At 37.4% G+C, this 14,185-nt stretch overlaps 1 protein-coding gene across 4 annotated transcripts; it reads right to left on the bottom strand.

Moving 5' to 3' along the window:
- Positions 1-143: 143 nt before the first annotated feature.
- Positions 144-14,132, bottom strand: nup37 (nucleoporin 37kDa). 4 transcript variants are annotated; one of them, XM_031897941.1, is made up of 10 exons: positions 14,100-14,132; positions 11,919-12,106; positions 11,146-11,270; positions 10,291-10,363; positions 9,542-9,636; positions 4,707-4,797; positions 3,336-3,517; positions 2,459-2,509; positions 2,098-2,191; positions 144-940 (listed from the first exon to the last, which is right to left on the bottom strand). In XM_031897941.1, the coding sequence occupies exons 1-10, from the start codon at positions 14,104-14,106 to the stop codon at positions 827-829; spliced, it is 1,020 nt and encodes a 339-aa protein (XP_031753801.1). In that variant the 5' UTR covers positions 14,107-14,132; the 3' UTR covers positions 144-826.
- Positions 14,133-14,185: the final 53 nt, after the last annotated feature.

A 14,185-nucleotide genomic window follows, 5' to 3' on the forward strand; every position in this document is an offset into this window, starting at 1 on the left:
TGAACTAGATCTTAACATTCAATTTGGGGGAGATTGTCAGGATAAGACACAGAAAACAAGATACTTGTACATTATGATTAAACAGTTAGAAATGTAGCCATGCAATGAAAGGAACCAGTTTCAAGTGTATAAAAAATACAATATAAAAAATAAACAAGTTTTTATATAAAAATTAAGTTTATAAGCCTATAAAGACCAAAAAATATGTTGTATATGCACATATGTACATATTAACAGAAAAAGCCATTGTTCTTTAACAGCTACTGATGTTGGTAGTCGACAGTAATGTTTTTCATTCAGGGCTTTGGCAAGATATTCTCAGTACTAAAGCCGTGTGTACTTTTTCAGCATTATGTTCCCCTATCAATGTCCTCCCTGTGCAGCTATAAAACTTGCTGTCACTGATCTTCAGCATATAGATTTAGTCTATTTGCAGCACTTTATGAAAAATGTTCTTCCTGGAAAGTCAGTATGCAATTTTTCATTTGAACAAAAATGTAATATGTAAAGGCAACTTTAATCACCTTGGACTTATGGAGTAGTTTGTCTTGGCTCCATGTAAGTGTCTTAAGGGGCCTAAGAAATTAGTTATGGGTACAGAAGGTGCCTCATGACCTACAACTTTGCTCATAAATTAAAGCGACAATTATATCAGTGTTCTGAACGAGTGGTGTTGGTTATTTAGGTCCATTCATATCCTTTGTTTTGAAGACCAAAACATTAAATAAGACAGATTGTAGATGAACATAATCATGCCCTGTCCAAGAAGTTACATTTACAAAAAAACATTTTAGAAACCGTTACAGTAAAGGTTATTTTTTTTTTTTTACATTTCTGTGAGCCAGAAGAATAGCTTGCGGTATCCCCCCACAACACAAAGAGGGAGTCTTCTGTGCCAGCTTAGTCCAGATCCCACAGGGGCAGTCCCAATAAGAATCGGCTAAAGAGAAAAATTGTTACAGTACATGTTACATTGCATGTCTGATTTTCTAATTCATATATATAACGGTTATAAAGGCTCTGAAGCCTAAAAAAGCATTTACACTCTCATGCAGAAAATCTACAATTAAGAAAATGTAAAATGTATTGGAAATAAATCACAACAGGAGTGGCTATTCTAAAGGCAAATTGCAACTTGGTTCACATAGGATTCTGTGCGAAAGTCTGAGTATTATAATCATAATAATAATTCCCATAGTCATAATAATAATGCTGTCTACTGAAATTTAGACCTGAGAATTACCAAGGTTGGCCAATCACTCTTAGATAAGGGTGGGGGTAGTTTAACAAATTACAAGATTACTAATAATCCTGAAAAAGAATTATATTTAACTTCATGGAGTTTATGTAAAGACTTGCATAGAAACCAGCTCAGTTATTTAAATTTCTCCATAAACTTGTGTTATCATCTTTGTAAACACCAAACCCAGAACTTTAATCAACCTAATCAAGTTCAGTTACATTTTCCTGAAAATTCTACCTGTGGCTTGAAAATGCATGGGAAGTAAAGACAAACATGTAATGATGCTCCACTATGCAATTTAGATCAATATGTTTTTAAAACTCAGTTTACCTTGTCATTAACATCTAGTTTGATGCCTTAAAGTGATACTGACATGAAAAAACTACTTTTTAAAATATGAATCTACATAAAAAGTTACCTATAAGTCATGTTGATCAATTTTCACTGATAGGGCTGCCTGTGTGAGTAATTGTTACTTCAAGTTCCCAAACCTGACTGTTTTGCCAACCTGACTGTCCCTTCTCAGCCTGTCAGTTACAGCTTCTAATGCTAACAGACCCCTGCTGCACAAATATGGCCGCCCCCTCATAGAGAAACATGGGGGATCAGATAGGAAATGTAAAAGCCTCAGGAAATACATTTATAGCAAAATTATAAAGCTCATGCAAAGACAATGTTATGAAAGATGTAAAAAAAGGTTTAATTTCTGGTGTCAGTATCACTTTAATTATGCTTCATGTGCCACCCTCTTGAAAAGCAGTATTTTATGGAACTTTCTTTTAAAATAGACCATGCAAAGGGGCTGAGATGAGCTGGAATGAATAATACTCAGCTCAAACTAAGGAGGTTCTTACCTGAGGGTGTGCCAAGTGGTGAATAGCTATCTGACTTTTCATCTTTCCTGGATACCCAGTGGTTGCAAATACATTCTCGTTGCATTTCGACCATCTATGGCAAGAAAAGGAAAATTTGATAATGCGTGGCAATAGTAATTGTTGTATAATTCAGTGTTTAATTGCTGATCAAGAAACGAACCAACAATATTTGAATATATAAACTGAGGTAAAGCTTTTAATTTCCTTTGAACCTAGTTGCATTTATTTGTAATACCTCTCAGATCGGTATAAATCTGTAAACCAAGCTGTGCAATCAGAGTAGCTATACATAAATAATGTGAACATATTACATTTACTTATATCCTAAATGAATTAGTACCTGAACAGTCTTGCTCTGTCAGCATGGGCTGGCTTGTTATCTTGTGGATAGCTACAAGAAAAAAATCCTTGGTCAAATTTACAATCTACATATGGTATTTTAAAGGAGAAGGAAAGGCTAAGTCACTTGGGGGTACAAAACGTTAGGCACCCCCAAGTGACTTTTGCTTACCTTCTACCCCTGGGCTGGTGCCCTTGCTAACAACAAAGTCGGCTTTTCACTCTAATGCGCATGCGCCGGCCCAGGGATTTTGCCGGCAGAAGATATATACAGAAGAAGGAAGCGCTCGCTACAGGTACACCGGGCTGGTGCGGTTTTCTCCTAACAGGGGCACCAGCCTGGGGTAAAAGGTAAGCGATTAAAGTCACTTGGGGGTGCCTAACATTTTGGCACCCCCAAGTGACTTAGCCTTTCCTTCTCCTTTAAAGTTAATTCTCAATTGTCAACAATTACTACACATACGGAAGCAATAGCACAATCATGCAACAGCTTTTAAACTTTATCTTACTGAAAAAACACAAATACTGAAAACACTTGATTTTCTATTTAAGTAAATTTATCTTGTGCGAGTATTTAGAAATTAAAAAGTTTACAGGGAAACCCTTTTGAAATACAAAATAACAAAAGTGGTATAAAGGTGATAACTTTATTGGCTAACTAAGATAATCATAGCAAGCTTTCAGAACATTTTAGTTGCTTTTTTAAGCCGATTACCTGTAAAATCTTAGTTAGCCAATAAAGGTATTACCTTTATAACACTTTTGTTATTTTGTATTTCAAAAGGGTTACCCTTTAAACATTTTGACTGGCTAACACGGTACATCACCTTTTCCTAAATTAAAAAGCAAACAAAGAGCCAAACCACATTGAATACTACCTAGAACGAGGCATCTCCCAGATTATCCAGTCATTTCCTGCAACAGCCCCAATTCTTAAAGTATTCCTAATGCACCAATCTGCAGACATCAGAGGCACCTGCACTGACTCGAGAGACAGTATTGCCTGGTGTGTAGTCAAATCATAGAAACGAATAGTGCCTGTCTTCTCCGCTACCATTAGCTGAAAATAAAGTATATTAAATCTGTTACAGATGTGTTGCATTATACACAAATGTGTGATTTGTTGTAAATTTTAATTACACAAAACAGCAATTATAGACAACCTGTTGCTTTGTAGTAAATACACCACCCATACCACATATCTCTGTGCCCACAAACAATGAAGTTGTGTCTTTTTGTGAATGCAAACCACTTCCAGATCATACACATACAGCTGAAAAACTGAATGGTACAGCAGGATATGCATACAAATTTATACACACATCCCTGTAGTAAAGCTGCAAGCTATCAACTGTAATCGACTGCAGAATCAATGGCCAGATAATGTGCGATTTGTCCACTCACTGAGATCTTAGAGAAAGTGAGGAGGTGCTATGGCTTCACACACTTGCTGAGAAGGGGCATCAGCAGATGAAATTTCAGTCTGGACACATGGACAGCAATCATATTGGATAGCAAGATGGTCTGTTGAAACTGCCCACCCCTTAAAGCGGACCTGTCACCCTAAGAAATAAGTCCAAATTTTTTTCTATATTGTTAGTTGAGCAAAATAAACTTTACTTACTCTATATAAATAATATAAATCTTTGTTTCCTTCCGTCTCGGAATTACTCAATCAAAGCAAGCAGGCAGGCACCATTTTGTGGGCACTGTTATTATTAAGACAAGCTTTGTATCATGCCAAAATCTTGTTTATGTGCCAGAATGGGGGGCCAGATGCCCATGCCCATGCACTGGCTACACAATTAGATGAGGAGGGGGGGGGGAAGTGAGATGTGCAGTGACATCTAGGAAGTGCTGAATGGAAAGCTAAAGTTATTGTCTGCCCCGCCTCTATGCCTAAGGCATAGAGGCGGGGCAAGCAATATATGATTGACAGCTGTGATTTTTAAATGCCTTTATAATGGGTTTGGATGTGTTAATATAAAAATGAATTTGGGTTTCATGTTTAATTTGAACAGGACTTTAATTATACAGATTTTCATGTCTGGGTGACAGGTCCACTTTAAAAGTGCCATATGTGCCCAAAGACTGTACAGCATGGACAAAGTCAGCTGAACTGCCCAACCAGGTCTAGGCATGTAAAGCCAACTTACAGGGTTTGCATATCCATAATATGTCATAATAGCAGTGTTTAAACATAACACCCTTCAGTACTTTGCAGCGATAACAAACTTGACAATTCATACCTTAAATGCTCCTTCTGGATGCCAAGCCACACTCATACCAGGGGAACGTAGAACAAACATTGCAATTTGCTTTCCATCCAAATCCCAAATCCTATTTAAGAATAGAATAGACTGTCACCAGCTAAAACAAAATATTAGTTTTTCAAAGGAATTGACCCTAACTTCTGATACAAGATCAGGTTCATGTAGTCTAAACTGCAGCCTTATAAAAGGCCGATTTATTTTAAATGAAACTTGAACATGTGCTAAATATGATTGATTCTTAATATTTTTGTCCCAAAGAGAAACGCTAAGATAACCATGAAATGCAAGGCTGATGTTACACATACAGTATATCTGTCAAGTGTCTCTATTTAGGCCACATAAGTATGATAATCACATATAATTTGCAGACTTTCATTAGTGCAGCATAGCAAAATCTGGTGGGGTTTAGGCATATCAGAATACATTTTAATACCAACTGCTATTTATATGCCTGCTATATGGAGGCTGGTTAGTTTAGATGTTCTATGTTTACTATAGTGGCATAAAACTACTAGTTAAATTGTGTTTTTTTCCTTTGCTACTCTCAACATTAAGTTCCTACAATGGCAATCTGGGTTGGCAGTTTTTCATAGAACAGTGGAATTTTACAGCAGGATAAATGGCGCAATGCCATAACATTCAGAGAGTAAAGCTCCAAAATTACATGAACAGACCGAATCGTCCCCAAGAGAGATTATATAGACGTTAAGAGGAAGAGCAAGCTGACCTCTTGGAAACAATCTAAATGTTCTTTTAGACTGTGCTGATTTTAATGTACTTGGCACATCTTTGTTTTGATTGGTAGCCAGTGTCATAATGCATTGTTAACATCTGAAATCTCATGGAAGATTGGATGCACAGCATCTGCTGACAGATGCAATAATTTAAAACAAAATTAAATTATAAGGTTACAAAAATAAATTTGCAGCATTAAAGATGATCAGATTTATAGCAGATGTATATCTACAGAAAAGCATTATAATGTTACAGAATAAAGCAGACAATTTAGCAACAAATCAAAAAAATAAAATGCTGACTTATCTTATCTTATTGGAGAAATGCTATGCTATGTAATTAACTTTGGCCTTCCTGTTTGGAGAGATTTAGAGAAAGTGTTCACACCCTTTAAAAGCTCTAAAAAATACATAAAACCCACATAAAGTGCCTAACAAGTATTCTGACCCATCACCAGTTATCTCACTGATAGTTAGTTCTCTGTGATATTATTAATATTAAGTGCCAATAAATTCCACTATGCTATATATTTAATCCCCACACTTCTTTCAGTTCCCCACTAAGATAAAACTTTTGGTTAAAGTATAAATGAGCACAAACCACTGCTCTGAGGCTACTCATCAGCAGGGAATGGTTATGTTGTTAAAAGAGAAGGAAGAATGGTAATGGGAATGGTACAAAATACGGAGAAATTCGACAAGACAGCTTGTTTCTGCTAATAAACTGAAGCTTTGGCGCAAGTTCTTCTTGCACTAGGACAATGATCCAAAACAAAAGACCAAAGTAACATTGGAATGGCTCAATAAATCAACTGCCAAGTAAAAGCCTTAGAGGGCCATATACAACTGCAACAGTTCACAGCACAATTTGGGTGCAAGTGACCATATTTTTCTTACCCACAATTTTTCCCATTAAAACAAGTGCAACTGTGCATGTGCTTGAATAAATTGCAGATCTGCTGAAAATCATAATTTCAGCATCAAAATTACGTCTGTGTTCGATCCTTCAGGTTTCTGCGCCAATTAATGCAAGCCACCATAAGAATTGTCGAGCAATTGCCACCTTCAGAGGTGGTGGTAGCTCCAGGGTTCCCCTGTGTCAACAAGCACACTGCACATGATCTGCAGGAGGTGGGATGGACCCAGCACGCCAAGCGCTACTATGCAGAAGTGCAAGAAGCAGCTTTGGATGCCAGAATAGAATTTTTTTCACAACTGTGAAAAACTTGTTAACAGCTTGTAAAAAAGTCATGAATTCGCTCTTTAGGGCCTAGACACACTGCTATCAGGCTGAGAGAACCAGATCCGCTCCTGTACAACGCTCTGTTTATCTGCACTCAAAAGTACAGCATCCACTTGACAGCAGGTTCACAACATGTAGGTCAGCCCAAAAAACTAATTGAGAACAACTTAGAACAAATCTGCCAGGAAGAATCACAATATGCAACAGTGGCACATACTTTCTGAAATAACTATCACAGAACAAGATATTCCAGAGTAATATATTTGTTATTCGGTAAAGAAAGAACTTCCTACAGTCTTCTTGCAACAAAAAGGTTAGTTCAAGTAAATAGGTATGTGTGAATAAAGCGTCAACAACCAACATACTTAATATAAGGAATACAGATATAATTAAAGGCAGGTCCCATCTAGCTTGGGGCCACATGCCCATTATTGTGGATGCCAGATTAGGCATCAAACTTGACATGTTGGAAAACCAGATAAGGAGCTCTGATTCGATTTACCACTAAGAAAAGGATACAATGAAGCCTATTTATTAGGACACAGAATACCCATTAAAACGTCTTTTGGAGAGGTGTATCTTTACCATTTCATAACTATGCCAAGTATGTAGACTGAATCCAACAGCCTGTCAATTTCCATATAGCCGTTTCCTATACCTGAACATGCTATAATTTGATTAAAGGGGACATATTGTGTGAAAAACAATATTGTGCCAATGAATTGTACTCATCTGAATATAGAAGGTGCTTTAAAATTAGTTTCAGGCTGATTTATTGAAAATTTCTCAAAAAACCCCACTAGTCTCGCCCAACTGTTCCACTTCCTGCTGCCTCCTTTCCCAGGCTGTGCAGGGGGGTCGGCAGCACTCAGCACTGTAGGATTGGAACCAATCAGCAGCTAGGCTGACCTGATAGGGAACTGAAGTCGATCTTTCTTTGTGTGACTGCAGGGTTGTGATTGGCTTTCCCCCCTCCTGCTGTGCTTCTGGCAGGGATCGTTAGGAATCGCCTACCCTCATATGAATCACAGACAGCGACCTGAAGGGGCCATTTTTACAGATATTATTAATTTTTAGACCAAAGTGAAACCAGCACCATACATTACTCATATTTGCCTACAAGATTTGAGTTTTTTCGTGTATCCTACTGTATGTGTCTCCTTTAAAGTGATCAGCTGGCTCTGAATAAACTTTTAAAGATTAGCAATTTCTACATAGAAAGTAAATCTAGTAAAATGACCAAAACTTTTATTGCATTAAAATTGCTGCTAAGGGTTCTGAAGCATTTATTGCTGGCAACGTGTAATGAACTAAAACATCAACCAAGTATAAAGAGAAAAAAGCAAACATTATTAAAATTGCATGTTACACCTTTTAAAGTAAGCTGAAACACTTTAAAGTAATAAATGCTTTTACTATTAGATACTGTGCAGCTTACAAGCTATTCAAAAATAAATATTTTTTCCAAACCACTTGACCTTTGTGACTTCCAAATCTGAGTGTATTAATGACACTTTCTGTAAGATTACGAATTACTTTATGGGAAATTTTCTTAGTAACAAAATATTTATTTTCAGTTACTGAATGCAAAAAAGGCAGACTTGTCACAGTGGGGTTATAACAAAAATGTACACATGCAAAACGCATTAACAGTACATTTTAGCAAAGAACACATACTTTCGATGCCAAAGCTTTAGGCAATGACCATATTAAAGTTTCAGTCAGAGATTTTTTCCTTTGTGTTAACACATTCCTAAATCCATTATGGTAATTCTCAGGGCTAAACAATACACTGATGGCAATTGATTTTACTGCCCAATAAGACCAAACAATATTTTCCATAACAATATTATGTCATTTATTTGAATTCCCTATTCCATTGCAGCAGTCTAACAGATATATTGCTTAGGGATTATGGGATTTCTAAAAATGTTTTACAAAACATTTCTGCCACTCTAGTTTGTAAGTAACAGTAAAGGGCACCAGTCAAGAGTTTCCAATGTACCAATATAGGGTACCTAGAAAATTAGTTAATTAAGATGACATAGGAGTGTACTTTCACAATATAATCATCTTTTATCTGGACAAAATCTCTTTCATATACTTGCTATACCTTCTAATAACTTTCTTGTTTGCTATAGGTTTCTGTAAAGGTGCAAATTTGCCCAGTTAATAAATAAGCCCCTTATAGAGTTTTTTTTTTTCAGGGCCATGTCAACAGGAAAAATATGGCAGACAAAACACTTTTTAAAACACCAGTTGTTCCAGTGCAGGACAACAGTAAATTATATTGTAAATACTTTTAAACACATTCATTTTTTGGTGTTACTGTTCCTTTAAACTGTGTTGGAGGAAGCAGGAGACAAACCAATATGTACTACAAATCTCATGAGTTAACACTTATGCAAAAGAATTCCAGAAGAGCACTGTTACAAAACAAAGGCTTTTTGTAATGTACTATTTTGTAGGATACAATGCAAAATACAGTAAAGACCTGAAAATAGTATTACACCTGTAGTTGAGCAGTAACCTTTTCAAAATTCAAGACAGCATGATTGTACAATAGAGATATTTAGACCAAGAGGTGATCCTAACACCAGAGCTGCATTATTCCTAATAGAGGTTTCCTGTATTGCAAAACCACACGAAGGCAGATCATGCAACAATATCTGGTATGCAATCCACAACTGTTCTGCATAACAATGTCACCTTGAAGCATTTTAATAGCTGCCTGTGTAAAGCTTTTTGTTGTGCTGTGTACTGCGCAATGCATTTAAGGTTAGCAGGAATATTTTAGAAACACAAACACACACAAGAACTGAGTGTAGGACAACCTGCATGTGTGGTCATCGCCAACGCTTGCAATATCACTGCCTTCTGCAGAACAAAATACCAAGTCATTTATGTATCCAGAGTGGCCTTCAATAACCTGAAAAATAAAATATGAAAAAATAATGCTTAAATGACATAGGAATAAATGTAATGTGTCTGTGTATGCCACTAACACAAAAGAAAGAAACCATGCAAACATTGTCATGTAGACAAATTATAAGGTTGCACATTTATGGTTTAAAGCTCCCCATGACACATATCTTAAATGGGTTACAGCAAGGGTTCTCAAACTTTTTAAACATGGGTCCAGTTCATGGACCCTCAGAATGGCCGGACTGTAGTCCTCAAACTACGCCCCCCCCCCCTTCCTGCATCCTCAAACTACAGCCCACTCCCTGCTGCGTTCTCCCACTCCCTGCATCCCTGCTCCCTGATTTGTCCTCTGGCTTCCTGCTGCATCTGTGACAGGTAGTAGCCAGGAGTGAGGACGCAGTGGGGGCTGGATCTTATTTTACTAACACTATGAAACTGCAAAATTCTTCAATATGACACCACATGAAAAATTCCACTAAATGTCTGTTTCAAACCCAGAATTAGCTACATGACCCCCGAATAACAATAAAGTAATGTACATGCATAATGCATTTGTTTGTATTACATTTGTTTATTGCAAATGTCTGTAGAGTTATCTGGATAGTGGCATGTTTATGATTAGTGGCTTATGAATTGCAAAAATAAAAGTATTCAGTACCTTATACTCATTTTTGTCCTGGAAATCTGATGTAAAGATCCTTATTTTTTTATCACCAGCTGCAGTGGCAAACCTACAGTAGAAATAATTGCTTTCTGATTAAAAAAGTAAATTAAATGTATATTTAGAGAATAAAGATTAGAGAGCATGTGGGAAAAGAAAAATCACCTGATTATCTAATAGCGTTATTTTCTGCAGTGCAATATTTATACTAACTTTGATGCTTAGGGAGCATTATAGCAAAAATAAGTGTTTAGAAGGCAAGCTTCAAAAATGATTAGATGATAAGAAGACACATAAGAATAAGTTATGCGAAGCAGAGAACATCTGCCAGCATGTGGTAGACTGAAATGACAAGCAAGACAATGTAATGGACACAACCAAAAAAAGGGCTGTTGCTGAAGTAAGGACACATTTTTGTAAAAAACACATCAGTCAATTATTCAATGGCTGCATAGTGTATCTATAAGTAGGTTTAAAAAGTGGAATAGGTCAAGTGTTTATTCTCCTCTTAAACACATAAAGCAAATTAGTGTACTTAGTCATGTAAGTATGTCACGTAGAGATCCCAAATTGAAAATAGCAAGCACAAAGTGTACCACTATTTGGGGAAAACAATCTGAAATGCAAGACTGCCTATTATATACAGTCCAGCATATCTCCAGCAGCGGGAAGCTGCATTCTTCTGTCCAAAGATTGCACAATTTGAGGTGCCATAAGAAGTCAGTTATAAGCGTTCCATTTTAAAAAAAAAAAATAAAAAAATAACAGTACCAACATACTAAAAATAATAAGAACCCTGTCAAAAAAATAACATATGTACTGTATGTAACTAAAAAAGCCAAAAATGCATACCTCAGTAGAGGAAGTAAAGCATCACATCGTGTTTCTGGACTCCAGGCTATAGCAACCACTCTTTCTCCATGATGGAAGGTTTTTAGGGTCTTAAACTCTATTCCTTCTACAGCAGAATCTTCTTCCTAAAAATGAAATATCACGTATAGGCACAGGTATGAGTATATTAGTAGGCTGGATATTAGTGCAGTTCCATACAACAGTTATGATGCCCTTTGTGTTAAGAATTCAAGCAAAATATAGTGGTTCTTCTTCTTTAAAATTATATATGTTAAGTATAACTATAAGAAGTTGTAGTTTACAATGGAGCACTGGGTCCCAAAACACTTTTTTTCGCCTTTCCACCAGAAACAAAGGTTATAGTCCAGTGGAAAAGTCTACACATCTCTTCAGCTTTCCAAAATTGCCTACAGCTGGAAACTTTGCACGACTTTGGAGAACCAAAGAGATGCAAAAGCCTTTCCAACGGCGATTATACTTAAAAGACAGAATCAGGATCATTAGGCTTAATATTATCTGTTCTAAAAAGGCATACCCTGCCCCCCTAATGTGAAGTGGATTATCTACTAGGAAAATTGCTGTAGTCAATGCTGACTCCATAATAGTAATTTACATATATGTTTCACAACATTAAAAAGTTTTTCATTTATCAACCGATGTTTCCAAGTGATTCCATATGACTCTCACAATGGCCTGGAGTAAAAAAAATGTACACACCTACAATTTTACCCTAAATCAGCCACTAAATGAAAAAATAATTGGCATGTACATACCTGAAACCTGCAAGATGCAATAACGACATAACTAATTCCACCATAAGCTAGTAAAGAGCCTGCCTCCCCAGAGTCAAAGGGATTAAATTCTACTACATGCACATAATCTTCACAGTCCACTGTGTAGGTGGCATTACTTGTTGAATCTTGCTTCATAGTCTGCTTCTGTTTTCTTATTTCTAAAAGTGCTAAAAGGAAAAAGAAAATCTTCAAATTTTATGTATAGATCTATGCTATATTAAAAGGGTACAGTTTTTGCACCCTTATTAAGCCATTTTTTACAACACAGGTGTTACTGTGATGGCTGTAGTCACATGTGTTCTCAAGTGTGCACATGAGGTTAATTCCAGCTTGGGCATTCTCTGCAAGAAGAAGTAGTGTTTTCTCTCCTTTGTGCAGGGTTTCTTCTGTGTACTCTGGTTTGCTTCAACACACTAAAAACAGTCAGCGACAGCATGGCTCTTGCTAACCCTGACCCTGATAAGGACCTTAGACGGAGCAGAGCAGATGGAGACTCCCTTTTAATGAAAGAAAAAGTGCAAAAAAAAAAAGACCCTTTCCAGCTGTTAGGGCTCTGGCACACGGGGAGATTAGTCGCCCGCGACAAATCTCCCTTGTCACAGGCGACTAATCTCCCCGAACTACCATCCCACAGGCGAAAATGTAAGTCGCCGGTGGGATGGCACACGCTGCGCAGGCGATTTGCCGAAATTTGCCCACCAGCGACTTACTTAGTGTGCCAGAGCCCTTAAACTTGCTGATAGATCAGTTTGCACTTATCAGTTTCCAAAATTGCGTAGGCCCTTGGTCAGTGTATTTTTGAAATGCATAATACTTGGGGCAGTTCTATGTTGAGCATATGTATGTATGTTTATAAATTTTGTATTTATGAAGTGCTACATGAATACATGAAAATGCAGTAATGCAGCGCAGTACAATGTAAATTCTAAAAGACACAGCAGTAAGGAGGTCCATGCCCTCGTAGAGCTAGATATACACAAAAAAGTTTTATGGTCGCTTTAAAATACTACTGACACATTCCTAGAAAACATGTCACTATTACTGAAGAGTTGCAGCACCAACGTATTTATGGCCAAAAGTCCCCAAGGAATGCACCACCTCCAGCCCAGGAAGGAGACAGATAGAAGAATCCGTAAGGCTCTCTGTCACGCAAAGTTTCCACGGGCTAATTACAAATAAAAACTGCCTATGGAAGGATCAAGCCACACTTAGCCCAGCATGACTGACACAACTGCAAAGGAATCTGTAGCCATGTTGGAGTGTCACCTCAGGTAAATTATTGCTGCGCTGGGGCCAGTGTTAGTGGGCTTTTGGCAGAAGGTTTTTGGTTCTGCAACTCGTTAGTAATACGGACACATTCCAATGGATTTTTATGGAAACATTTCAGTATTGCTTTAAAGGGGTGGTTCCAAAAAGCTGAGGACACAGTTTTATGGTTACTTTTTCTTTCTATTCCGAGCCTCCTCTATTCATATTCCTGTGTCTTTCAAACTACTGCCTGGTTGCTAGGTTAAATTGGGCCCTAGCAACCAGACTGATGCTGAACTTGCTGGAGAGCTGCTTAAGAAAAAGCTATATAATTTAAAAACTACAATTAAAAATGAAGACCAACTGCAAACTGTCTCAGAGCACGATCTACATCATACTAGTAGTTAAAGCGAACAACCACTGTAACAAAGTTACTTAGACTGGGCAGGGACCTCCTTTTGTCTTTAATTTTGTGTAGTGTGTATTTATTTTATTTATAGTGCATACACCCGTTTGTTCAATTGATATATCGTTCTTCTACTATACGACAAACAAGAACCTACATATATACATCACGCATACTTCTACTACTACTACTACTACTACTACTACTACAAACAAGCACTCAAACTGTATACGATCAACTTACAGACGGCAAACGCCTGACACATTTACAGCGGGTGAAATCGCATTCTACCAAAGCCACCCGCCACCATTAATACACGCCGCGTTTTGGCAATATACGCAGACCATGTACCCTACAACCAAAACATTTCATATTCCGTAGTTATAACTATCTCAGCAACCGCAGAAACCCCGCTGTATCACCAATACACACCGACCCAGCCTGCCCTGCTCCCGCCAGTAGATTTGCAGTTCTCTTTCAAAGCGAGCGAATCCCCTTCCTACTACCTATCATATCCGGGGCTCTAGGTCGCGCACGCTGATTGGCTGAATCTAGGCAACTCTGTGGCGCTACGAAAATTTAAAAGTCCCAC

This window comes from Xenopus tropicalis, chromosome 3 (genome assembly GCF_000004195.4).
Source record: "Xenopus tropicalis strain Nigerian chromosome 3, UCB_Xtro_10.0, whole genome shotgun sequence".
Taxonomy (NCBI): domain Eukaryota; kingdom Metazoa; phylum Chordata; class Amphibia; order Anura; family Pipidae; genus Xenopus; species Xenopus tropicalis.